Source organism: Rousettus aegyptiacus, unplaced genomic scaffold, assembly GCF_014176215.1.
Source record: "Rousettus aegyptiacus isolate mRouAeg1 unplaced genomic scaffold, mRouAeg1.p scaffold_m13_p_4, whole genome shotgun sequence".
Classification (NCBI taxonomy): domain Eukaryota; kingdom Metazoa; phylum Chordata; class Mammalia; order Chiroptera; family Pteropodidae; genus Rousettus; species Rousettus aegyptiacus.
Genome location: NW_023416307.1, coordinates 61,613,887 through 61,641,560, shown reverse-complemented (window position 1 = coordinate 61,641,560; position 27,674 = coordinate 61,613,887). Strand labels below are relative to the sequence as shown.

The following is a 27,674-nucleotide window of genomic DNA, read 5'->3' as shown; positions in this document are numbered from 1 at the left end:
TTCTGTACCACATATACTATGTTAGATATAGGACTAATTAATATGACTAATTATTATCCTATTTGTTTGGTTGCTTTTTACTTTTACAAATATTTAAAACTTGTTACTATGGATGATTTCAAGCATACATAAGGAAAGAGAATAGTATAATCAACTATCGTATACCCTTTATGCTTCAACAATTGTCCACTCATATCTGTCCTTTTTAATCTCTAAATACCTAAACAACATCCCCTATCCTCACTGGATTATTTTAAAACAAATCTCAGATATGTTGGATTGCTTTTAAAGGACTAAAAATATTTTTACTGGGCAAAATTTTAACAAAACGAAATACTGGGACTGACAGTCTCTTTTCTATGTGTTTTTCTTTTTATTGCAGCTGGGCTTCGGTCAGATTACTCTTCAACTATAGGATCTGGTAAATTATGTCATGTGGTTTCTTCCCTCCTTTTATCCTACCTCTTCTCTCACTGCCTCCAATCAGTATATTTTTTGGCTGTAGTTTTTCTTTTTAAATCATGATATTTGTTAGTGTTCTTGCAGTTGCAAGAGACAGAAATATACTCACACTGACTTAAGCACAAAAGAAACTTGATTGACTCGTACAACTGGAACATGCTTGGGGTGATCTAGCTTCAGGCATGGTTGGGCCTAGGTCCTAAGATAAGATACCATTAGGACATAACATCTCTGCTTTCCTCTGTTGAGGCTTCAAGTGTATTCTTCCAGTATGGTGGTATAAATGGCCACTAACAGATCTAAACTTATAATTTATCAGTTTAGCAAGCATGGTGGAAAAAACTCAACATATATTTTCTGATAGTTCTTGTAGAAGTTCTGGGGCTGACTCTCATTGTCTTGGATTGGCTGACGCAACTTTTTTGATTCCAATTGGCCAGTCTCAATCACGTGCCCATCTCTACACTTAGGGGTGAGTTTAACCCCGGTCAAACTATATAGATAGGGTAAGGATAGTTTTTCAAAGTAAAATCTATGTGCTGTTATGAGGAGAAAGGGTTGACTCCAGGCTAACAAAGACAGCAGATGTTTTCCACGCAAACTCTTTTGCTCTGTACTCTTTTTATAAAGATTTCTAGAAAAGTCATTCTTAAAACAAAGGTGCTGTCTCCACAGACAACGGCTGCTCTAAGTATTTGAATGCAGATCATCTGTCTTTCCGCTACCCTCTGGAGATTTCTGCAACCTCAGGGAGGCTGATGTGCCACTTCAAGCTGGTGGCCACAGTGGGCTATCTGATTCGTCTGTCAGTAGAGTCTGTCCAGATTGAAGCTGACAACTGTGTCACCGACTCCCTGACCATTTACGACTCCCTCTTGCCAATCCGGAGCACCATCTTGTATAGGTATTCTGCAAGCACTCTGGCTGGCGGGTGAAAATAGTTTTTACAACATCTTTCTTTTGTAGTATCTGTGTTCCCCTTGAGTTTTCTAAAAACCTTTTTTGTTTATACTCATGAAGTCAATTACTGACTCATGCCCTATTTAGTACCCCCTGTATTAGCCTGCCAGACACGATGCTTGTTTTTCTCTTGTAGAATATACGGGTTAAAATTTGTATAGCAGAAATGTCAGTCAATATACCTGAAATATAACAGATTTTTAAACATTTTACGTCATATTGCAATTACTGTGAAGCATACTGTCTCAATAAAGTGTGAGAATAGATATTCTATGATGATTGCATAGAATTAAACAACTCCAAAATTTTTCTCATTACAAAGATAACACTGTGTTCATTGTGAAAGTGAGGTCAATCAGAGAAAACAATATTAATTATTTCAAAATCCCATTATCCAGAACAAATATCTGTTATATTTTTGCATAAATCCTTTCATTCACACATATATGTAATTACACATACATATACATATACATACTCTAATATTTTTTACTTTATGTAATGAGTTCTTAATATTTTGTTAACTTAATAATAATGGCTGGGTTTTCTTAAGAAATTATCATCTGTTTCTCACTGTGCTAAAAATGTACGTGAATTTTCCTATTATTCTTAATAGTGTTTATAAATGTATGTAACAATATTTTCTGTATGTATGTATTTATATTTTGGGGATGAATGTACATGTTAAAAATCCATATGGTATATAAAGATATGCAATGAGAAATAAGATTGTCACTGGCTCCCATTTCTCAATCATTGCTATTGGTTTAGTTAGCCTTCCAGACATATTTAATTGGTTATCTCATTTAATCCTCACTGCAATGTGAGTATATTATTATTACTACTACCATTTCATAGTAGAAAAACTGGCATTTATGAAGACTTAGTTACTTGGTTGCCCAGTTTTTCAACTAGTTAAACGATGGACCTGAGCTTTGAACCTATTTTTTCTTTAGTGCAGAGCCCATGGCCTTAGCCATTAAAGACTTCACCTCTCTATCTCATTTGCTGTTGAGGAAGGTTCGGTGACGGCCATCTAAGAAAATTCAGTAGTTACTGGACAAAAGTTTCTGTACTTTTATCAGTTCCCCTCCATCTGTCATGCCCTATGCCCACTAGTTGATGAAGACCTGGCTGGCTGAGTCTGATTCACAAGAACTGTGTGGATGGCCCAGGAAATGTGCGGATTAGTGGTGGATGGGGGCTCACTCCTCAATAACTTATTATTCATGTACTCTTGTTTTGTTATCTGCTTTCAGAATTTGTGAACCCACAAGAACATTAATGTCATTTGTTTCTACAAGTAATCTCATGTTGGTGACATTTAAGTCTCCTCAGATACGAAGGCTATCAGGAATCCGGGCATATTTCGAGGTCATTCCAGAACAAAGTAAGTCACCCCTCCCTGCCCCGCCTCCTGCCACCTTTTTTTAAAATTTGATTCTCCTGTCTGATCTATCCTGAGGTCAGAAATATTCATTATGATGCTCCTGTCTGATCTCTCCTGAGGCTGTGTTATAACAATAGTTTTTTAAGTCAGGGACCCTGATTCAGGGTCCAGTCAGAAGAGAGAGATCATAGTAGTTACTTTAACAGAGAAAATGTAATGTAAAGAACTGTTAATGCAGCATAAAGGTATTAACTAGGTAACTCAAAAGGCAAAAAGAAAACTGTAAGGTGTAACACACCCAGAAAACAACTACTACCTGTCGGTCTAAAGAAACGAAGGAAAGCAGTTGGAATGATTATGTTTTAGAGCTTGGAAGAGGGGTCTTTGGAATGAAACTGAGACCTCTGAGGACGGGTTATTGCTCAGCTGTTCATGAAGTCTCTGAATTTAGAAGCAGATGTTCATGGAGCTGGGACCCAGACATTTGAGTAGGGGGTGCCAGATAGCCAAGCTTATATCTTTGAGTGGAAGTTGGAAAAACTGCTAACAGTATTCAACTGTTACAGGAAAGAAGTGAATCTACAGGGGTGAAGAAGCATTGCTGGGGTGGCATTCCCAGGAATAAGAGGCAGGAAGTCTGATTTTTCATTTCTTTCGTGACTTCTCATTAACAGTAATGCATGTGAATGCCATCCTAGAAAGTGCCTGTGAAGCAAAACCTAAAGAAGCCATAGGATTTTTCTAGGTCACAGTGAGCAAAAATGACCTCCTCTCATCCATTCTTCTCTTTTTGGCTTGGATCGATAAAGTAAAACAAAACAAAAAGTGCCTTCACTGAAACTCTGGTCTCTCTGTAATATTTGTTACGGCTGATCAGACCCCGCAGGTCATGTCTTGGAAACGTCTTCGTAAATATCAGTAAAGCCAAAGGGGTCAGAATGGCAGATTGGGGGGTGAGGAGGGAAGAGAATTCGGCATAGTTAGATGACGACAGCTATAGTTTCATCTATAGTTTAGGGCAGTGCTTATTTTGATAGGTGTTTGTTTGTTTGTTTGTTTGTTTGTTTGTTTTTTGCTTCAAATGATTACAAAACCAAATGTAAAATGGATTTATTGTATAAAATTGAACTAGGTATTTCGAGATATTGTTGGGTTGAAAATTATCTCTAACTCCAAACATTAAAAATGTGATTTTCTCAGAAATATTGTAGTGGTCTTCATCTATTCACTCAAAAAATATTTATTGAGTATCTATTAAATGCCAGGAATGACTCTCAGTGTTAGAGAAATGGCATTAAACAAAATAGGTGTAAATCAATACTCTCAGGGAACTTACACTCTAGCAGAAAGATGGACTGTATCAGTAAGAATAGATATTTAGATTGTCTTATTTAAACAGAGTACCATGTTATGTAAACTGGATATATTTTTTTAACAACAAATATACACTCATTTGAACAAAATAACTCAGAGGCTTTAAAAATATATATATTTAAACTATTTTATTCAAGAAAGTAATAGCATCTTATAGATCTATAGCCAAAAAATATGTGATTTGAAAACAAATATAGGATATGAACAAGTAGTTTAGCTATACTTCTGTATTTCTTTTTTTTAAATTTATTTTAAATTTCAAAAAATGTATGTCCTTTTTGATCAAAGAAGCATGCATTTGTAGTTAAAGAAATATATGCAGTGTATTTCCCATACTCTCACAACTGTAAATCATTGTGTGTTACTGGATATTTTTTTTTTTCAGAGTGCGAAAACACAGTATTGGTCAAAGAAATTACTGGTTTTGAAGGGAAAATTTCAAGTCCATATTACCCAAGCTACTACCCTCCAAAATGCAAGTGTACCTGGAAATTTCAGGTAGCCTAGTTTTACTACTATCTTAGAAAAACAGTTATCCTATTTTTAGTAGCAATTTATTTTTGAATTAAATTAGCTTTATTTTAAAATTTAATTACCAAAAGACCATTAGTTAATTTTATAGTATTTAGAACATTGAAATATATTATCAAAACATGAAAATTTCTTGTAATTTCAGCCCTATGACCACAAATTAACTGCCATTTGCAGACTGGAGCTTATTTTTCCAATTTATTATTTTGCTTGTTTGTATTAAAAATGCAAAGATATTGTTACAGGATCAAATAAGTTATTATTTTATTATGACAGATCATTTATTAATTTTTAATTATTTAATCATTGACATTATAATAAGAATAATAAAGAAATAATAAATTGGGTTAGGTGATATATATTTCAATTGCATAAGCAAACCAAAGTGCACACTTATGTGAAATATATACATCTCCCTCTGGTGCTAGACAGAGCGTTTCTGTTTTTTGTTTGTTTGTTTGTTTAATCTTATTCTGTAAATTATTTTTCTTTCTCTAACTGTAGTATCTTGCAGTGGGAAATAGTGCAAAATGTTACTTTATTCTTTTAGTACATACATTTTCTATGGCATAGCAATTAGATGTAAGCAGCAAACAGCATATAGTTTGTTTTCATTCAGTATGTTATTATTGAATACCTACTATGTGTCAGACAGTATTCTAGACGCTGAGATCCATAAGATGAGACACACACACAAAAGCTCTGCTCTCATGAAGCTTACCATAAGGCAGGGGGAGACAGGCAACAAACAGACAAGTGAAATATATATACAGTGTGTTACAGAGCAGTACAGTGCTATGGAGAATGCTAAAGCAGGGAAGGGGTCTCTGTAGCTGAGTGAGTGGTGGGGTGCACAAGGGGTAGAAAATTAGGGATTTGTTATCTTAAATAGGATGGTCAGAGAAAGCCTCACTGAAAAGAGATATTTGCACAAAAATCTGAAAGATAAGGGAACTAACCTTGTACATACCTAGGATAAGAGTGTTGCAGGCAAAGGAAACAGCTGAAGCAAAGGCCCGGAGGCAGGTATGTTCTTGGTGGATATTTTCCAAGTATGACTTGTGCAAATAAGTCAAAATATTTTAAATGATTTTATTATACCTAAATGTATATTTAGTGTCGATGTCTTGATGGTATGCATCCTTAAATTTTTTTTTTATCGTCTATGGCCATGCCACCCTAAACAAGCCCGATCCCGTCTGATCTCGGAAACTAAGCAGGGTTGGGCCTGGTTGGCACTTGGACGGGAGACCAACTAGGAAGACTGGGTGCTGTATGCATAAAAAATAAGGGATTGTAAGCTGACAAGGTCCTTGCAATCTATGAGGTCGACCAAGGGTTGCTTCGCCTAAAAAAAAAAAAAAATCATTATCACAAACATTTACAAAATAATTAAAACATAAAGGTGGTGTTGGACTCTTGCTCACTTGCTCACTACCAAGTTCTTAAAGCCTCAGAGCAGCAGAAACTCAGAGCTTCAGGTGATTTTCAAGAATGAAGGTTGGGGAAAGAAAGTGAGGGAAAGAGAAGATGAAAGGAGGGGTTAGGGAAGGAAAAGAGAAAGACAAATATCTTATTATCTCACTTATATGTGGAATCTTAAATAAATAAATAAATAAATAAACAAACAAATAAACAAACAAATAAATACCCGAACTCATATACATAGAGAAAAGAGACTGGTGGTTGCTAGAGGTGGGAGTTGGGCAAAATGGGTGAAGGTGGATGAAATGTACAAACTTCCAGTTATAAAATAAATAAGTCATGAGGATGTAATGCACAGCATGGTAATTACAGTTACTAATAATTAATATTACTATCTGTAGTTAATAACACTGTATTGTATACATGCAAGTTGCTAAGAGAGTAGATATTAAAAGTTCTTATCACAATGAAAATATTTTAACTGTAAAGTGATGCATGTTAACTAAACTTATTGTGGTCAGCAGTTTGCAAAATCTATAAATATCAAACCATTATGTTGTCCACCTGAAATTCATGATTTTTATGTCAATGATAGCTCAATAATAAAAAAAATAAAAAGAGAGTAGGATTGAGTTACAAAATATTGCTACAAACTTAACTGTACAGTATGTTGTTTTCAAAAGACAAAATGAATTAAAAAAGTGATTTAATAAAGCTGAAAATAAATGGATGGGCAATATTATACTAGGTAAATGTAATAAAAAAGAAAGCAGGGATCGCAACCCTAGCGCCAGGCAATGCTGAAATCGGACAACTTCAGTGAGAAGAGGAAGGCAATTTATAATGACAAAGAAGGAGAACCACAGTGAATATCTAATTATGACAATTATTATGCAGCAAAGGAGATAGCATTAATACTTATAGATCAAATCCTATAGAACATACAAAGAGACATGGACAGTGCATAGAGAAGAGATTTTAATTTCTTTCTCTTAGTTCATGACAGAGATAGTGGGGGACAATAAATAAGGTTAAGAAGAGTATAAACTATACAGATAATGAGGATTATACTCACACACACTTAGAAATTAACCTCCTTTTTAAATCACCTTGGAGCACTGATAAATTTGATCACAGTGAAATCTTTAATAGATTTAAAAAAAATAAAAGCAGTATAGGTAATAAATAATTTTTTACCTAATTAAAATAGAATCAGATGACTTGAAAGTGGGTAAAACAAAATTCTACTCCCTGGCAATGTAGGAGCTCTCAAATAATTCCTGGGTTAAAATGGAAATTAAAACTAAAATTGTGGCATATCAGACATAATGTATGTGCATATCACACATTACTATAAAAAGGTCAGTTGTAGTGTGTGCGTGTGTATGCATGCATGCTCATATATATGTGTTCTGAATAGGCAGCTCCTTCTCTCGTTTTATCTCTTCTGAGAAGACCTAGGGGTGACTCAGTAACTGCCTTCAGGAATAACCAGTTTTCATAGGAAGAGGATGCCGATTCATTTCTCATGTATCTAAAAAATCTGAATAGTGCTTTAAATTAATTTGTTATTATTGTCATCTAAGGAGGAAAATGTGTACACTCATTAACAAGCAGATATTTTCCAAGTTCAGCTCATTTAATAGGGTGAGACTGAAACTTGGAGATGATCTACTGTGTCCCATGTCACCTAGGTCTCTCAAACTGGGGCCTTACAGCTGCTCCCTGAGCACTGGCTTGTCTACATTTCTCTCTATTATGTTCTCTTCCTCATTCCAATTTGCTCAGGAGAAGTAATCTACCTAACCAAAGGCCACGGGGCACAAAGAATAAAATGCCCTTGCAACCGCAAGACAACAGAGTAAATTCCAAGTAAGGTAATGGAATCTTAGTCCGAAACATATCCTGACTTATGTTTGTTTTTCACAGACTCCCCTATCAACTCTTGGCATAGCACTGAAATTCCATAACTATTCAATAACCAAGAAGAGTGTGAAAGGCTGTGACCATGGATGGTGGGAAATTAATGAGCACATGTAAGTGGTTTCCACATGTGAGAATCTGAAGATTACTATTTACAGATAGAGAAACTGAGGAATACAGGAGTTAAATAACTTGCTCAAGGCCACTCAGTTAATAATTGACTAAGCCGGAATTCAAACCCATGTCTTATGATCCACAAGTCCTTGCTCTATGCTGCTGGGCTGTATATGTGCACACTCTACACTTCACAATAGTTTGGCAGATAAAGTCTTTCAAACCATGGAGCCATGGAGGAAAATAGTAACTAGGATTCCTGATGGTAGAAGAGTTAGAAACCATTAGGTAATTCTGTACAGTAGGAAAGGCCCAATTGGCTTGGTTGTGTCCTGAGGCTGGGTTAAGGCTGATCACAGAGAGGCTGAGAGAAATCTAGATGCCTGGGCTTCCTGAACCGACCTAGTAGTTCCTCACTCTCATCTTTAATTTGTCTTTTTTTGTTGTTATTATTGTTTATTTGCTTCTAAAATTATAATAGGTCTTGTATTAAAAAATATAGGATGCCTTGTCTTGGCAGTGGAACAGCTTCTCAGCTTACTTGGTAAGATAAGAACCCTTGTGGTTACCTAAGGGATTTGCCTGCAAATCTTTGTTCATTATTATTCCATGAATGAAACTTCTCCTTTTCTAAAAGATTTTTACTGAACAACTGCCTTTTATTTCCTTTATACTCTTAGATTACTTGCTAAACAGTCATTGGTTCTGTCTTCACTGTAATAGATTCTATCTGACTTAAAGGATCCATTTCTTGGATCCATTATTAAGATGTGGCTTGTACTCCTTTTGGAAGTGTTTTTGAATCAAAGGTCTATTATGACAGAAGCAGAAGATATGAGTCAAATTCCAGTCCTGTCATTTAGTAGCTATATTAACTAGGACACATTTTTTTTTAACCTCCTTGATCTTTAGTCTGTAAAATGAAGTAATACTTTCTAGGTAAGAAGGTAGGTTTTTTGTAAACATTCGATTAAATAATGGATATTATGTATCAAGAAATATTAGCTATTGCTATGATTAATAAGACTGCTTTGGTAACAATGTTGGGTGGATAAATACTGTAGAATGTGCCCCAAGGCTTTAAGGATTTTGGTATTCCAATTAAAGGTCTATATGACAAACCTTTATTCATCTTTTGTAAAGTTGTACCCAAGATGGAGCTGTGCTTTGAAAATGAAATATTCCCTCCTGCCTCCCCCCCTGCCCACCCCACATGGACAATACTACCACCCACAATTTTCATATGGCAGAATCTCCTAAAAGGCCTTACCCAGAGGTAAGGTTGGCCTAACCCAGAGGTGGCACTGCCAAAGTGTGAGCAGGGACTCCTTCCAAGTGATGCCAGGAAAGCTTTCTGCCCAAAATACTTTCCTTAACGGACCAGCTCTTCACTTGTCTTATGGGCTGACTGAAATCTTACCAGATTCCTTTGATATTAGCTGCACCCTTGGAATTTAAAATGCCAGCCCTTCCCATTATTAGTTCTTTTTATGTAAAAAGAACGAATTTCTGATACCTTGCTGAGAAATTAGGGTGTTGGGTTTGTCATGAGGAAGGAGGAAAAAGTAATTCTGCCATCAAAAAGCCCAACAATCTCCAGTTAAGAGAACAAGGGGATGGGGTGAGTATGCTCAGGAAAGTTCGAATGCAGCATATGAACCCAAAAAACTGGAAGGCTTTCCTACAAAGCTTTAGCAGAGCAAGTTCCTGAGGGGAAAGCTGTTGATGCGCTACAAAAGTGCTAGAGTTTAGTATCGGCAGAGCTGCGTCTAAATCCTGCTTCTACTTATTTGCCATTTGAACTTTAACAAATTGCCTCACCTCTTTACACTTGAGTTTTCTTACCTGTACATGTGAACTAACTCCTGTTGGGTTTCTCCAATCTTTCATTTTTTTTAAAAAAAACTTTTGTTTCATTAGTCACTGACATGGCCCATTACATGGTGGTCTTCTCTAAACTCCAGCCCAAGCACAGATTCAAAGATCTTTTCCCTCTGCCTCCTCCTTAACATTTGAGCGAGGCTCATCATTGCAAGAAAACTCTAGTAAATGTTAATGGAGAACACAAATAAAGCCACAATGAGACACAGATAATTAATAATAACAATGAGTCACAGATAATTAATAATCACTATGTTTTTAGAACACAGTTTATATTTTGACCCCAAGATGACTTGTTAGAGTAGGCTCTGACCTCAAAAGCTTGACTTGGCTTTTAGATGCCTCTCAGATTCTGGCTTCCATTTGGCCAGGTGACCACCTGCAGCTGTTATCTCTTCCTCATATCCCAGGTGCTGGTCTATTAGCCTGTCAGGTCCTTCACTTCAGCCAACTACAAAAAAATCCTTCCTAAGATATACATGAACCTTGAAATCATAGGTTACCTCTGTGTTTCTCCCACTGAATAGCAGTGTCCGATCCATGGAGCATACGCAGTTCCCAAAGTGCTCTGGGGGCCTGGAGTGATTGACATTCACAGATTCCAGTGATTGGCATTCACAGATTCCCCCATCAAACCTTGTGTATCCTGTTTCCTTTTGAGACCTTGTAGGTTTTGCCCTGGAAAGAGCCTTGCTTACATAGGGCAGAGGCCTAACTTAGCATAGGCTCCCTGTGTAATAAGACTTCATGTTCCACTAACCACAGTGCTCATATAATAAGAATTACTAACAGGAGGGATATTTTCTCTTAGGTGATGACAAGCAAAAAAAAATTGAGATAGGGAAATTTGTAGATAAACATTACTACTTTGAAATTTTGCCAAAAGGCAAGCCCTGAAGTGTGCATCAGATTTCAATTTAGTTTGAGATAAATTTTTTTTTTCTTTTTTGCTGTAAGTGTTACTTAGATTCTTTGAATATTTTCAGCCTGAGTTTATGGATTCCACTATGATCTATAGGTAGGTTTTTGGGCAAAAGCAGGAAATTCTTATTAGTACAGTCATTTACGCCAAAAAAAAAAAAAAATGGAGAAAGGACTAGGAGAATTAAACCTACGTTTCTTCTAAGTGTTGGTGAGAAAAGCTATGGATAATAGTTGCTAGTACTTGTCTTTGCAGAGGAGAAAGTCAAGGGTGCAGAATTTACTCAATCATAGAGTAGAATGGATAACTGCTGTTAGCTTTACCATTAGCATCTTGCTTATGAGGCCAAGAAAACCAAAGCATTAGTGAATTCATTGTTGATAGGAATGCAGTTGACAGACCCTTAGGTCGTGTGTCCTCTGGCTCTTGTCTTCTCAGGTACTGTGGCTCCTATATGGATCATCAGACGATTTTCCGAGTGCCCAGCCCCCTTGTTCATATTCAGCTTCAGTGCAGTTCAAGGCTTTCAGACAAACCACTTTTGGTGGAATATGGCAGTTACAACATCAGTCAACGTAAGCCTGGGATCAATGCTTTAGAAAACCTTAAAAAGTTGGATAAAGGGAGGCTAATACTTTATAACTCTAAATGGTGAATTTAAAGGAATTAAAACTTTATTGCTGCTGGTTTCTGTTATATTTTAATTTTTATTATAAATAAGACATAAATCAATGAATATATAATGTAAATTAAATCTATAATAAATAATATGCATTATTTATGCATTTATTTTTGCTATAGTTTAAGTTATAGAAGAATAATATAATTGTTATTATTGGTTTATAATTCAAAAATAGTCTGTCACATTATTCCTAAAATATAGAACCAGCCCATTTTTTGATTGTTGTTGTTCTTGCTAGCCATAATCTTTGCAAATATGATGTTTACACCAACATTTAGTAGAACAGAGGCCAACAGTAGTGACTCACTTTGGCCTATGAGAGCTCAACTATTAGCCCACAAACTATCAAACTTCACACTGAAAACTACTAGAACAGTGGCCAGGAAGTGGTCAGTAGAAAAGGCAAAAACATCATAAGAGCTGGAGAGAGTAGATACTGACCTGCTCAGGAAATTCTTGGCATTTTATTTATTTATTTATTTTGCAAACAAGAATTTGGTTTTATTTTGTTTCCTCTAATTTACCTCTGGCAGTTTTCTGGTCAAAATAGACTCTGTTTTGAACAAACAGGGCACTATCAAGTCCTCTCACAGGAGTCAACCTTTTCCATGGCCTTGACCTTTTAAATTATGTTTTAAAAGAGGGAAAAGTTAGGGTTAACCGTAAAAGACTCTATGAGGATAAGACTTGAGAGAAAGCTCTTTTAGACCATGTCCTTTTTTGCTAATCCCCAATATACCTGCATCTGGATTTAGGATATTACTTTTGACACTTACACAGAGCACATTAGAACGTCCAGCAAGGACACAGGTACATAGTAAGCCATCTTATTTGTAGTTGTTTTTTTTGAACCATGAATATTTTCCAGGAACTCATCCTCTCCACTGTATGTCACTGAGACAGTAGTGACCTGATCACGTACCCTCTCCCACTCTTTTGCTCAAGGGGTGTGTCTTAGCCTATGCAGGCTGCTGTAATAAACTGCCACAGGCTATGTAGCTTAAAAAGAACAGAAATTTATTTTTTACAGTTCTTGAGACTGGAAGTTCAAGATCAGGGTGCCAATATGATCAGATGAGGGCTCTCTTCTGTATCAAAGACTTCTTCTATCCTCTCATGGTGGAGGGGGCTAAACAGCTCTGTGGGGCCTCTTTTATAAGAGCACTAATCCCATTTAAGAGGATTCACAAACATTCAGGAGAGAGCGGAGAGAAAAGACTTATTATTTCTATATATTTGCGATAAGCCCAGGAATAATAATTCAAGACCAGGGAAGCAATCTTTGACTATTAGCCTGGTTGACATGGGAAAAATGATGTACTGGGAGGTAAGAGAGAGAAGTCTTGAGTTTTGTGCAGCCAGTCACTAATCTCTGTAGGTCTATCTTTCTAAGATCTGTGGTTACTAATACATTTTGAGGCAGAGATTACTCAAAAATATAATTAAAGGCCCAGACTCCTCAGAATAATACATGTGATCATAGAAGATTCAGAGACACCAGAATCCATTTATAGTTTCCTGGGGGCTCTAAAGACTTCACACTAAAATTTCTGGATTCTCTCAGCCACCTTCCAACTTTCACTTTTCTGAGCCTCTGATAAAGCCAGAGAGCTGTCAATGATGGAAGTAGGTGAAGTCTGACTGTACATGTGACCTGGTTGCAGTGTTGACTCAGAGTTTCTGGGGAATTTGTTTGCTTTCTTTGTTCTCCTAAATTCTGCTTTGTTGTTTTCCAATTACCACCTATAATCTTTATTTGATGGAGAAATTATATAATTATGGCTAAACTGTCAAATCCTTAATCATGTAACACTTCATATTTTTTATTAATGTGGCCTGGTGACTTTTAGGGACCCACGCAAGATTTCTAATTTTTTGTCTGTAGCTTGTCCTGTTGGATCTTTTAGATGCTCCTCCGGTTTGTGTGTCCCTCAGGCCCAGAGGTGTGATGGAGTAAATGACTGCTTTGATGAAAGTGATGAACTTTTCTGTGGTAGGTAATCAAGATTTTATTATGATTTTATTATTAAATGAATGACTTTTCAGAGCCATTGCTGCTACTGGTGCACATCCTGAGTCTTTGCAGCTACTATTATCTGTTGCTGAAAAACAAACTACCCCCAAACTCAGTGGCTTACAACAATCATTTATTCTGGATATGCCTCTTCAGTTGTCTGGGATGTGACTGGTCTAGGCTGGGCTCAGCGAGTGGCTCTGTTTCAAGCAGCGGGTCCTCCTTATGGCTCTTCTCCTCATTGACCTAGTGGGCTAGCCAGGATGTGCTAGAAGCAAAGGAGGGGTGAGCAAAATCATGTGGCTTTTCTTAAGTTATGGGCTTGGAAATGGCATACCATACCCTGGGTCACATTCCATCAGTCAAATTGAGATGTCACTGACTCAATTTATCAAGGAGAAAAGAAGTTTATTCCGCACAGTTTGGGGTCATGTCAAGGGTGGAGGTGCATAATATACCACAAACAGTGACAATCTGTGGCTAATAATTTAATCAACCATAATATTAAATACAACTATCCTATTTTATTTTTATTTTATTTTATTTTATTTTATTTTATTTTATTTTTTTCCATCCTATTTTAGAACATAAATTTTTCACCTAAAGATAAGCTCAGAATCGGCAGAGGAGTAAACCCTTTCAGCATGCTCCTTTGTTGAGCACAGGTACTGTGAATGAAAGAATTATTATTATTATTTACCTGTATAGTTCACATCAATATCACATTTATAATGACTAAGGTGTGGGGTATTGAATATTCCTATTTAGGGCAGAGAATTTCTCTTGGTTTTTATTACTATTTGCACATCATTCCTGAATCTATCTCTAGTTTCAGGGAGAAATATGACAGTTCACTGGATGATGTGACACCACTGGCAACACTTTCTGCTAAGGATTCAGAGTCTAATGCAAATTATTGTGATGGTGAAACTATTTAATCTCTTTCATATCCTCATATAAATATTACAGTTAATAAAACTAACTGTGAAAAATTATATTCATAAAAAATAATCTTTAAGTCTACACCTTTTTTTTAAATTGACAAAACAAAACAAAAAAAAACTCCTCTTATGATTTATTGGCTTTTTGAATTTACAGAGTCTTCTATTTCTTAAGAAAATAAGTACTGACCATAATACAGTAATCGAAGTTGCTTCTATTTTTTACATTATTATTGTTACTTGCTATGATGCTCCAAATAAAGGTAATTATTGTGACTTTATAATAGCTGTTTTGGGGGTCATCGTTATTTCTCATTATGCCATTTCGAAAGATAGTCTCTAGGAGTCAATGAGACACTCTTAGAGAGACTTAATGAACTATTTTAGAGCAGCACTGTTTTTTCCCTACCCCTCTCAAGAGATACTTCTGAAAAAAATGGGAGCAGGTAACAAACATGATAACTTTCAAAGACTAGAAATATCTAAGGAATCATACCTTCTAATAGTGCTTGCTAATATACTGTGCCTGTCACTGATATAAAGGCAGTTTTTGAAAATACTCCAAAGAAAAGCTGTGATAGATTTACAGAGGTATTTCCCAGTTCAGGAAATGGATCTCTCAGGTTAAAATAATTTTAAAGAGAGTTTTCTTTACATGTAGACTACAAGTCTACTGTTTGCTAAAATTTCACATTCATTAATTCATTCAATAAACCTGTAGTGAGCACCTACTATTTGGTCAGGGGCCTGAGGTACAGAGAAGAATCAGACAAAATCTCTAATCTCAGGATACTCCCACTGTGTTTAGAAAGGTAGATGAGTTCAATTTTGATAAGAGCTTATGACTTTTATTTTCCCTAATATAAAATCTTACGAGCATTTAATTATGATTAAATAAACCGTCATAGTTTAACACAATCCTTTATTCTGGATATGCCTCTTGGGTTGTCTGGGATGTGACTGGTCTAGGCTGGGCTCAGTGAGTGGTTCTGTTTCAAGCAGCGGGTCCTCCCGAGTTTGGTTCTTCCCAGTTTGAGGTCAAGTCCACTCCTTATGTAAAAGCAAAAATCAGATCTGATAAACTTAAAGTGCTAGGAGTTACAACAAAGTTTAAACATTTGCTTTTCTCCATGGATGCGTCAGTTTTGAGGAAAACATGCTTTTTACTTTATGTAAGTCATCTTAACCCTTTGCACCCTTACAGGGGCACTGCTGGTCATCAGAGTCCAGCCGATGTCTCAGGCTCATGAGCTTTCTGTCTGTTCTCATTCTAGTGACTCATAAACCTGCCTGCAATGCCAGCTCCTTCAGGCAGCATGGCCCTCTGGTCTGTGATGGCTTCCGGGACTGTGAGGATGGCCGGGATGAGCAGAACTGCACTCAGAGTGAGAAAGAATCCTCTGCACTCTGCTTTTCTTCTCATAAAATTCTTTTAAGTCAGAATCAAAATACCTCTGACAGGATTAGAATAATCAACTCATCTCAGTTTTCCCATGTCTCTCTCAGTTTGAGCACCGAAAACCCCATATCCTAGGAATTCTCTCAGTCTTAGAAAAAAATGGGACAGTTGGTCATTCTAACTGGGGTGGAGTGTGTGTATTTATGTGTGTGTCTGTATGCTTCTATGTGAATACTGGAAGATATTCATTACTTTTTTTAATGCTACCCAAGACTAAAGGATACTTAGGACCTGATGTAGAGAAACTTGCTAGACACTGTGATGGGATGTGGTTTTTTCTCTAGCCCCTACAGAAACACACGCTGCCAAGGTTGTGAATAAATGTGCTATATTCACAAAGTCTGTCCACTTTCTTGCCCCAGTGGTATAAAAGAACTGAGTATATGAGGATTTGTGCTCAAAAATGATCTTGAAGAACAAGACAAGGTAATAACAGAGAGGCTATGGTGTAAAGCCACTGATATGGTCAACTGCTTTGCATTTCACCTGCAAGTGGAAGAAGGGAGAGGCCCTAGGACTGATTCTCAGCAGGTGCGCCAGCCTGCCTGCCTTCCAATGGCTCTATACCAGGTTATTTCACTTCTATCTCCCCTGTATCCAGAGCAGCAAATACCCATCTTGCCTAACCCATCCTTTGTGGAGTTCATGGTCATATACTCAAATATGTATTGTTTGTTGTTGTCGTCGTCGTCGTCGTCGTTGTTGTTGTTTTGCTAGAAAGAACTTTTTCTTTTGTTCATTTTTAGGTATTCCATGCAACGGTAGGACTTTTAAGTGTAGCAATGATATTTGCTTTAGGAAACAAAATGCAAAATGTGATGGGACCGTGGATTGTTCAGATGGGAGCGATGAAGAAGGCTGCAGTGAGTAATGTCTCTTCCGATTCCTTCTATTCCCTCTTCAGTAGAATGTTTTTCATTTTCATTCCCTTCTTGATGTAATCTTTCTGACAGAGGTTGCCTTAGGCCCAGGGAAGAATATTGGCGAACTGGATCTGAAATCATTTCTCAGAATTGAAAATGCTAGAGTACATTTCATCTTCTTTCTTGAAAACAAGCATTAATGTGTGAGATATTTATAATGAGAACCCCACTTTCTAATAAGTAATCAAAAATAAGTTCTTAAATAAAAAAACATATGAGAAAAGAAAGACATACTGGCACACAGTGGATGACTGTTAATTATGCCTTATGTTAGATCAATATCAAGTGCTAGTTCTTCCTTTAGCTATTATTTGAGAACTGTAACCTGTCATATGTTATTGTTACTTGTGCAGCCTCTAATCTGCCATGTGGCGACATGTTAACTTAACATTTTTATCAATACTATTTACACTGGAAAAGAATTGCTCTGATAACTAGTTTTTCTTAATAGGTTTTCAAATTCCCAAATGCTTTTCTCAAATTGGCACAACTTCAAAGACATCTCAGTTCCATTTTATTTGGAATTAACCTTTTTCTTTCCACCTAACAACCTAAACCCCATGGCTGCTGTTCATATCAGTGCAGCTGTTGCTAACAGGTCCTCTCCCCCTCTCACATTATTGTGCAGTGACTGTCACAGCCCCTTTTTTCAGGAGGAAGGGAGTGGTTGATTGGTGCTGGTATTGCTGCTTCTGTAGATAAGCAGATTTCAGTTTGCTTACCTGGTTAATCAGTTACCAACCCAGCACTAAACTGGACTTCATTTCACTTTTCTTTCAAGTCTGTCTTTAATCACATGACCCTTCCTTTCCCAAAGGCTGCAGCAGGAGTTCCTCCACTGTCCACCGCATCATCGGGGGCACTGATACGCAGGAAGGGGGCTGGCCCTGGCAAGTCAGCCTCCACTTCATTGGGTCTGCCTACTGTGGAGCCTCAGTCATCTCCAGGGAGTGGCTTCTCTCTGCGGCCCACTGTTTCCATGGAAACAGGTAGGGCATCTCTAAAGTGACACACTCTGACCACAGACCATATCTCTCTGCCTTCAAGTTGTGGGAAGGTGCTCCCTGTTGGTGAGGCTCAATCAATCCAATTTTTTTTTATTATTATTGTTGTTGATTTGACATTAGTTGTGTGCCAAACATTCCTTCTAGGAGCTATTGACATAAAGAAAAAAGAGCAACACAAAAAAACATCTAGAATGAATAAGCTTTTATTAAACTAAAAAGATAGGATAGGGCTTTCAAGCCAAGGGGAAAAAACCTATGGAATGTATGGAGAATGTGGAGGAAAGTGAGCACTGGGGGGTATGAGTTCCTACACCATCAATCAATTCTACAACATCAGCTGCGTTTCCTACAATTCAACTCAATCCTGGCACTACATACCTGGAGACAATGTCATTCCCACAAGTTAAGGCCTCAGTCCTACAGGATTGCTCCCTCCCCCATTTCAGATGTCAATCACAAGGCCAGGTTGTCACCCATATTTCTGACTGATTAACTATAGACTGAAGGTTCCAACTTCTTCCTTGGGTTTGATTAATTTGCCAAGGTGGTTCACACAACTCAGGGAAACATTTTATATACTGGATTACCAGTTTATTATGATAGGATATAACTCAGGAATAGCCAGATGAAAGAGAAGCATAGGTCGAGGTTTGGGGAAAGGGTGAGGAGCTTCCAAGCCCTCTCTGAGCCTGCCACTCTGCCCTCACCTCCACGTGTTCACCAACCCAGAAGCTCTCTGTGTTCTGTCCTTTTGGGGTTTTATGGGGGCTTCATTGCACTGACAGTTGATTAAATCACTGGCGGTTGATAACTGATTCAACCTCCAGCCCCTCTCTCCTCTCCAAAGGTCAGTTAGGTGGGACTGAAAGTTCCAACCCTCTGATCACATGGTTGGTTCTCTTGACAACAACCTTAGGTGGATCCAAAGGGCACTCATTAACATAACAAAGACACCTTTTATACTTTAAGAAATTCACAGGATGGAAGACCAAATAAATATTTCTTATAATAGATGACAATATTACAGAGGGGATCATGGAAAAGGTAGATTAGGGTTGGCTTTGGAAGGGCTCTGTCCTTACCAATGAGATTATTAAGGTTCAGTACCTCTTCCAGCTCAGGCTGAAAGGAAATCTTAGAAAATAACTTCACTTAAAAGTACTCTTATTTGTATCTTGGATACAAAATTATCACTAATTTCTTATTTAAAAATTTTTAAGTAGAGTATTTGAATGAATTTGTATAGAGTGTTTGCTTCTCTTAGAAATTACAGGACTCTTGTTAATGACTACAATGGCTTCTATTTGATCATTAATCTTCTATGCTGTAAAACTGCTCCAAGTAATATGTTAACCTTAATACTCCCTCAGGTCCCCAGTACCAACCACGAGATGTCAGCTAAGCAAATTAGGGGCCACTCTCTTTGGATTCTGTCCTTATTTTTCTTCCAAAGCTTCCGCATTCTCTTCACTCCACCAGAGTAAGGCTGCTGCACTGGTGGAGATGAAAACCTCACATGGAGAATACAAGACCCTTAGTAACTTTGTGCAAGGCCGCAGGGGTCAGGATTAGAATTCTGGAAGGACTAACAGGGATGTGGTCCCTGTGAAAATTCATGCCCGAGTGATTAGAGTGGTGATCTTTAAAGCTTCTGATAATTGCAAAAGGAATTGCATTAAATTTTTGCTTATAGTCCTTTGAGTTCTACCCTGTCTTGATATTTATACCATTTGAATTTGGCAAAAGGATCCTCAGACCGTTGTCTTACTGACCCTGGCTGTCTCCAACAGATGCCATTATCAGCACAAATAGGAAGAATGTAACATTGATTCTAGCCATTAACATTCTTGGCCTGTGTGTGGTTCACGCAATAGCAATGACAAGAAAATTTCCAGCATGTTGTCGAGGGAATTTTCCAGAACATACCTATCATTCATCACCCTTACTACACCTTACTTCGTCTCTGGTAAGGAGACAACAGAGGCTCAGAGAAGTCATGCTTCTTGCCATGTCTGAAGACAGAGCCAGTGACTACAATAGGGATGGAAAGTCAGGCCTCTCTTTCCTCAGCCCTCATGTCTCTGTGGAGTGCTTTTTTCACCATGTGTGGTTCACCGAGCCACTAACTCGATACCTCATTCCTTTTCTACCAGGCTGTCAGATCCCACACCTTGGACTGCTCACCTTGGGATGTATGTGCAGGGGAATGCCAAATTCGTCTCCCCGGTGAGAAGAATTGTGATCCACGAGTACTATAACAGCCAGACCTTTGACTATGATATCGCCTTGCTACAGCTCAGTGTCGCCTGGCCAGAGACCCTAAAACAGCTCATTCAGCCAATATGCATTCCTCCTGCTGGTCAGAAAGTGCGCAGCGGGGAGAAGTGCTGGGTAACGGGCTGGGGGCGAAGACATGAAGCAGGTGTGTGTACAGACGAATGGTCCTTCCCCTCCAGATAATAACTTGTGCTGATGTAGTGCTTTAAGGTTCATGGAGAGGGTGTTTGTACATGGTCTCGTTTGAGCTTCCTAACAACTCTGAGAGGTAGAATGGAGGGTATCATTATTCCTGTTTTATGATGCTTTCTCCTTATCCCCCCAAAAGCAGGACCCACCTCAGAAAGGGTGGAGAGTTTATGAGCATGGCGGGATTGAAAAGACAGTTTGGGCCCTTTCAAACTCTGAGGGGTTTGCTAGGTTTTCCATGATAAAAGAGCAAGAAAGTCCTCCTCACTTTTAGGTTTTCTTTTTATCCAAAGAAGTGATTCATTTCATAAAGGAGAAAAGGACGTGCGCGCACACACACACACACACACACACACACACGCACGCAAGCACACACCCTATTATGTCAACTCATAGGCAGCTATCTGGAGGATTGTATAAATATGTGTTACATAAGAGCACTGGCCAATGTGATGAGAATAAGGGATGAAATTAGCAGCCCAGACGTTAATTCAGAACTGGGGTTACATCAGCCTAGCACTGGACCACCAGAGGGGATAACGTTTTCATTACACACAAGGTCTGAGTGTATGGTAGGGAAGACCTACATCTGCCCTGCCAAGGTTTTCCATGGGTGACTCTAAATATATAGCGAGGAGAAAGTCCAAAACTTGGTGAGCATCCCCCTGGGGGTAGTGCTGATACCTTTCATTGATCTCCCAACCACGTCAGATTCCCAAGGGCTAATGACATTCATTTTCTGTACATCTTGACCCTTAATCTCAGCTGTGCTTTGACACTCTCTAAAAATTCATTGTGGGCAGCTTTTCAAGTACTCACCGCCTTCATTTAGTTGTTGAAGATTTGATATTCACCACTAGTTTGGGCCTGCTGAAGTCTCAGTAGACTCAACAAAGGAAGTTGGCTAACTGCTTGAATACCCATGACTTATCAGGATTTTAATTACATTATATATATCACAAGATATGTGAGTCTATATATTTTCCTCCAAGAGAGAGTCTATTCAATCAAATTATCAGGAAACATTTTCTTTATAAGCATGAGTGTGTGTGTGTGTGTGTGTGTGTGTATGAGTGTGTGTGTACTTTTCTGAGTCATCATAGCCAGACAGATTTAAAAAGAAGTAAAAAGGCTATATCCAAACTGTTATGTTTTTATGGTTCCTAAGGCACTCCCATATACCAGTTATGCTGCTTCACTTAACCAGCAAATATCGATAATAACTGTTGCTGACTCACAGCCTTACTGAAAGCAAGAGGCCATGGTACAGTGTCTCAGATGATGGAGTCGGACCTTGGGTTTGACTCCTGCTCTGTTACTTGCTAGTTGTGTGCCACTGGGCAAGTCCTCTAACTTCCTAAGACTCCATGTCTTCATCAGGAAAATGGAATTTATCTACAAAAATTATGAAGATAAAGGATATTGTGAATAAATTGTTTAATAAAACCCTGGATAAGATAGTCATTTCCATGATTTCTGCCTCCAATGTGTTTTCCAGACAATAAAGGCTCCCCTGTTTTGCAGCAAGCAGAGGTAGAGCTCATTGACCAAACCCTCTGTGTTTCCACCTATGGGATCATCACTTCACGGATGCTTTGTGCGGGTGTCATGTCAGGCAAGAGAGATGCTTGCAGAGTAAGTCATCTTACCTTTCCCTTGCCTAGCATGTTGTACTTTCTATAAATACTTCCACGTTTAATCTACACAAAACTGAGAAATAACTAGGACCGGTGCTTCCCTTAATTCAGATATTAATTATAATACAATTGTCTAAGATCAAGGAAGGGTGATTAAACAATTGGGTCTATAAAACTCAGTTTTCCAGTCCCCATGCATTTTCTTTTAACATTTAGAGAGTGAGGTCAACATTTATCATTCTGCCATTATTTTCTTATAACCAAATACTAAAAAACAAAACAACACACACACACACACACACACACAGTGTTTCCAAATTGTTATCTAATTCTTTAGCAGCGACCATTTACCTTCCTAAATAACAATGTTTTTATTCACTTATTCCTTTGACACATAGACCATGGGAAAGGAAAGATGAGCGGGAGAGGTGATAGAGGACACTCATTTGTATACCTCTGTCACTTCCTGAGAGTGATAAAGTTGTAGGTCACTTTGGGAGGGGGATATTTCTCTGAGACTCAGATTTCAATCTATGCAGATATCTAAATGATTGCCAAAAAGTTAACAAGTGGTTTAGGGGATGAGGAGGGCAATGGAAGCTGTTTCCATATCTTTCCACAACCTTAGTCACCATGCCACAAAAACCTCATCTTATTATAGTGATGATTTCTATCTTCTAACTTCCTATTTTGTGGCAAGCACTGTGCTAGGTCCTTTACATAGATTTATTCAAATAAGTTTTCCATCTCCATTTTATAGAAAAGGAAACAGGAGCACGATAGGGTAAGCAAATTGTCCAAGGTCGCACAGCTAGTAAGTAAATGCTTAAGCTGGGATTTGAATCCTTATTTCTCTAATGCTAAAACTACTATATTCTGAGTGCCTCCTGTAGCTAGTCCCAGCTAATCCTATTATATAATCCTGTTTATGTAGCCACCAGGAATTATAAGTTAAATTAGACTTAGTATAGTTGGTGTCGCAATAATTTAAAAACAGAGTCCGTTTTTTTTCTACTAGTCAGAATTTACCTAATCAGGTTTAAGATTGTGGGGGTGGGTACAGAGGCAAATTTGAAATGCTTATTATTATTATTATTATTATTATTATTATTATTATTATTTTTGCCTCTGATTAAGTTGTAGCTTTACTTATACTCCAAAATGAGAAAATAAAAATCCAGATGTTACATACTGTAGGAATTGTGTTTAAACTTTGAATAATTTCAGCCTTAGTTTGTGAAGTTGAGATATCAGAAAGAACTCTCAAGTGAGTCTGTGACAGCTATCAGCCAGTGATCCTCAGGGTTGCTTCGCTGGACCTGGCAAATTGAACAGTATCTCTTCTATTTCCTTCCTCTGGACCATGAGCCAGTCATTGAAGCTGCATGGCCCAGAGGTCGAGGTAAACCTTCCAAAGTAATCATACTTCATAAAATTGTTGTGAAGATTAAATGACCCCAAACAGTGCTTAACACATAGCTCACATTAAATAAATATTTTTTACTACTACTACTACTACTACTACTACTACTACTACTACTACTACTACTACAAAGGTTTATTATTTGTTTGAGGGTATGTGAGAGTTTTTTCCCCTACAAGAACATTCTAATCTTACTCTTGGCCTAAAGAATCAAGTTTCTTATGATGAATATAGCATTTTGATCACAGGAAGAATAATTCTAAAATGACATTAGAAGTTTCACATTATTTCTTAATACTTCCCCCAAACGCATTATAATTAGGCAAGCAAACACCTGTCAGAATGGAAGTTTTGAACACAATCTGTTAGACATATTAATGATAAAATTAATGACAAATATACTTCATACTTACATTATCTTTTTGTGTAGGGAGATTCTGGTGGACCTTTATCTTGTCGAAGAGAAAGTGATGGAAAATGGATTTTGACTGGCATTGTCAGCTGGGGACACGGATGTGGAAGACCGAACTTTCCTGGTGTTTATACAAGGGTGTCAAACTTTGTTTCCTGGATTCATAAATATGTCCCTTCTCTTTTGTAATAGCATGAGTTGGATTTTTAATTGTGATTTATGTGATAGACTTTTTAAAAAGAATGTAGTGATTATAAATAAAATGAGACAGTTAAGTTTTTTCTTTAGCAAACTTCAGATTGCATATATTTGATATTTATTGAAAAACAGAGAGATGCATTTTATTTAATAAAAATTGCCTAAAAGATATAGCTGTATTTATTCTTAAGCATCAAAGGGCCATTGATTCAGGAATAGAAGAAATCTAAAGTAATGTCATGAACTGAGCCTCTAAAAGAAAATAAGAAATGGAAGAGATGCTCAGGTATTCATACTTTATTTTTTGTTCCAATTCAAAGTACACATACTTATAAGGAATTGGGCAAATCAGACTCATTAAAATAAGAAATTCTATAAATAAACATGTGTAATCTTCAGTGCTCTAATAAAATTAAACACACAAAAATGTCTTCTTCACAAATGGAAATGGGGCTAAATTCAGTTATCAACAGAGGTACTACCTATATTATTGCTTTCCAATTCAATTTTGTGGAACCATATCATAGACTTTCTTTGGCCTTGGCATGTAGCAATATTGTGTTCAGAGAAATCAATCAACCAACCAACAAAACTGACATTAATCTTTACTACAATGATAGACTGATGCATTGTAGTAATTGGATTGAAAGCACTTGCATGAGATTAAAGGAAATTGTGGTAATTCTGGTCAGTAATTTTTAAATGATTATTTTGAAAATGAATTTTTCAAGAAATATTATTATCTAGATTTTGGTTCCTTTATAAAACTGCAATTGCCAAGTCTTTTTTTTTTTTTTTAATGGGACTTATAATATCAAGCATAGCTGTTTTTGTCTTAATTTAGAAGGTTTCACATTTGGCCTTTAGAGTAATCTTTTCATTAACAGGAGCCAGACTTAAAAATACAACCAAATAGGTGAAAACAGCAGAAAGGAGAAGAAAGATATCATTTATTTTCCTTGGGACAAGGTCAAAGAGTAATAAAATGATATTTTTAAGTAGAGCCAAAACTAATAAAAATCTTTTTTATAGGATCTCAGAAAATCTTAAATGTAACAGTAAAAGGAGAGAGAACAAAAGATGTCATTCTCTGGATCAGATAGAAAGACTGAATTGCATATGATTTCCCTAAATAGTGAATATTTTCCAGTTCACCAAACATATTTTGATTTGCTGAAAGACTGTTGTCTTCAAATCAAGGATAAAACATTAGGGACTAGAATATCTTTCTAAATAGGTCTCTAAGAATTCAATAAACTGGCTATGGCATAGTGCAGTTCAGAGGGCCAAGTGTACCACTTGATTCGCTGAAGGGAACTTAGCTACTGAGTCCACTGCGTAGAAGAGCAAATTAGGATAACAGTTCTTAAAACCTAGGTTTATTTTGCCTGGTGTTGCTGTGACCTACGTACAAAGTGAATTGTACTTTTTACTTATGATCATTTTTAAGGAAAAGATTTGCTATTCGACAAAATACACCAAAACCTTGAATGAGTTTATGATCTCAATTAGGAGATAGATGAGAGCTAGCATGATATATTAGATTCATTGGATGGAGTTTTTCAAATCACACATAGATGCTACCACTCCAAGCACTTGTGGGTGCTAATTGAGTGTACCGTATTCCTCATCAGTGCAAGGATATGAAAAAGGTTGAGCAATGTCACCCTTGGCCAAGAGGCCTATAGAACCTGCACTATGTGGAAAAAGCCACTTCATTCTTGTAAAAGTATGAATAGAGGCTAATCTCAAGACTGGTTTAGTTGGCAGAACGGAATAACCACTATATACCAAGAAAGGAGCATTTCCATGTGCCAGACTATTAAGAAGAATTTCTAGGCACTCATTCCTTTCTTCAAAAGTGCCTTGAAAACTGCAAAATGAAACATCCCGAACCAACCATTTCTTAGTTGTTTTCTACTTGATTAGCCTGGGTGACTAACCCAATTACTAATGTTCAGAGTAGAACTGCTTGCCATCTGACAACACATGAGTATAAACTTGTGTTTTCAAGAGACAGAGATCTATTTGAAGGTAATGAGATGCTTTAGTGCTTTGGTAATGTCACTTTGATGATGTTACTTTATTTTTTGGTTTATTCGATAACCATTTGGGAAATTATTTACTCCTAAAGGAGATGAAGGAAAAAGAACAAGTACTATAACAAGAAAAGCAAAATTGAAAATCTTATACTGGTCAGCAAGCCTTGGCAACAAGATGTCTGAATTTTTTAATGTTATTTACATTAGACTCCTTGAACAAACTAAACTGAGTCAATAATAATTTAAAATTATATTTAAAAGAACTATTTGTACAAGAATACACTCTTTTAAGAAAAAAAAAGCATGTTTAAAGAAGTATTTAATGAAAAGCAACTTCTATAGAAACAGATTTTGAAAAAACTGCAAAAATAAATCTAGGTAGAATTTGGTTCCTCATTCACTAATCTTTAACTTTCCTTAAGACTTGTTTAATCTAAACCCGGTTCTACCGCCAGGGAGAAACACTTCTTTCTAACTTGTTCTGAATCCTCAATTTGGAGTCAAACTGGCAGGATGAAAAAATTCCTCAAGTAGAAGCTGGGATACTCACCTACATTTTAGGTTGACTGTCTGGAGATTAAGAAATTTGCAGTTACCAGAAATCAGGAATAGGTTGCAAGTAAGAATTTAAGTAGTTCAGGTAATATTGGGAGATGTCAACAAGTGTCAGTGATCAAGAAAATGTGACAGGACAGGAACACAAATCAATATTAAAAAATAACATTGAGCCAAGGGGTATTGCTGGGCGCTAAACATGTGAAAGCTACTTGGTATATGTTACAAAGATACTTAGGATCGTGGAAAGTAAGGGAATATTTACCGAGTCTGCCATTTGTCAGACACAAGAATAAATGCTTTACTTTAATAACTTCATTTAATCCTTCTAACTCTACTGGGTGGGAATCATTTTATAGTGAGGAAAGAAGGTTGTAGACATTAAACAACTTGCCCAAAGACACCCAGGTTGTGAATGTTCTAACTCTGCTTATCTTCAGAACCTATACTACCATATGGATGTCAACCATGTACAAGGATTAGGCTTATGGAATTCTGGAAATGTAGTCTAGATCATATAACACATAGACCTTGCTTCGCAATACTCAGAAAGCATTAGGAGATGTGATTTAGAGAGACTTTGTGACAGGAGCCAATAGCTTTTTGATCCTTTGAGGGAGCAAAGGAGATTTGAGGCATTTGTTCATGGAGAAACCAGGCTGGGAAGGTAGCTACAATACATCTGACACGACAGGGATTCTCCCATTGAGACTGAGATCCTTCAGTCAACAAGGGAACTATGGGAAAGGTTGCCTGAGCCCTAGGTAAGGATAGGGGTCCAGGTTTAAGAGATTTTGGTGCTTCTCATTGGGGTCTTCGGCCCTGGGCCTAGCAAACCATCACTGCTGAGAATATCATTAAAATTAATCAACACTTATACAGAGCACTGTGCTGGATGCAGAGCTAAGTAATGGGAATATACAGATACCTCAA

The 27,674-nt window shown here is 37.2% G+C and overlaps 1 protein-coding gene and 1 pseudogene across 1 annotated transcript in view; both read left to right on the top strand.

The window, feature by feature from the left end:
- Nucleotides 1–24,185, top strand: part of TMPRSS7 (transmembrane serine protease 7) — a 32,234-nt gene extending 8,049 nt beyond the window's left edge. The window contains exons 6-18 of the mRNA XM_036219876.1: nt 383–421; nt 1,138–1,366; nt 2,682–2,812; nt 4,572–4,684; nt 8,072–8,178; nt 11,421–11,557; nt 13,550–13,657; nt 15,894–16,004; nt 16,825–16,941; nt 17,819–17,990; nt 20,162–20,430; nt 21,973–22,109; nt 23,965–24,185. Coding sequence (XP_036075769.1) covers nt 383–421; nt 1,138–1,366; nt 2,682–2,812; nt 4,572–4,684; nt 8,072–8,178; nt 11,421–11,557; nt 13,550–13,657; nt 15,894–16,004; nt 16,825–16,941; nt 17,819–17,990; nt 20,162–20,430; nt 21,973–22,109; nt 23,965–24,135 — 1,841 coding nt within the window. The 3' untranslated portion in view covers nt 24,136–24,185. The remainder of the gene's footprint in view (nt 1–382; nt 422–1,137; nt 1,367–2,681; nt 2,813–4,571; nt 4,685–8,071; nt 8,179–11,420; nt 11,558–13,549; nt 13,658–15,893; nt 16,005–16,824; nt 16,942–17,818; nt 17,991–20,161; nt 20,431–21,972; nt 22,110–23,964) is intronic.
- Nucleotides 5,879–5,997, top strand: LOC118601815 (annotated as a pseudogene).
- Nucleotides 24,186–27,674: the final 3,489 nt, after the last annotated feature.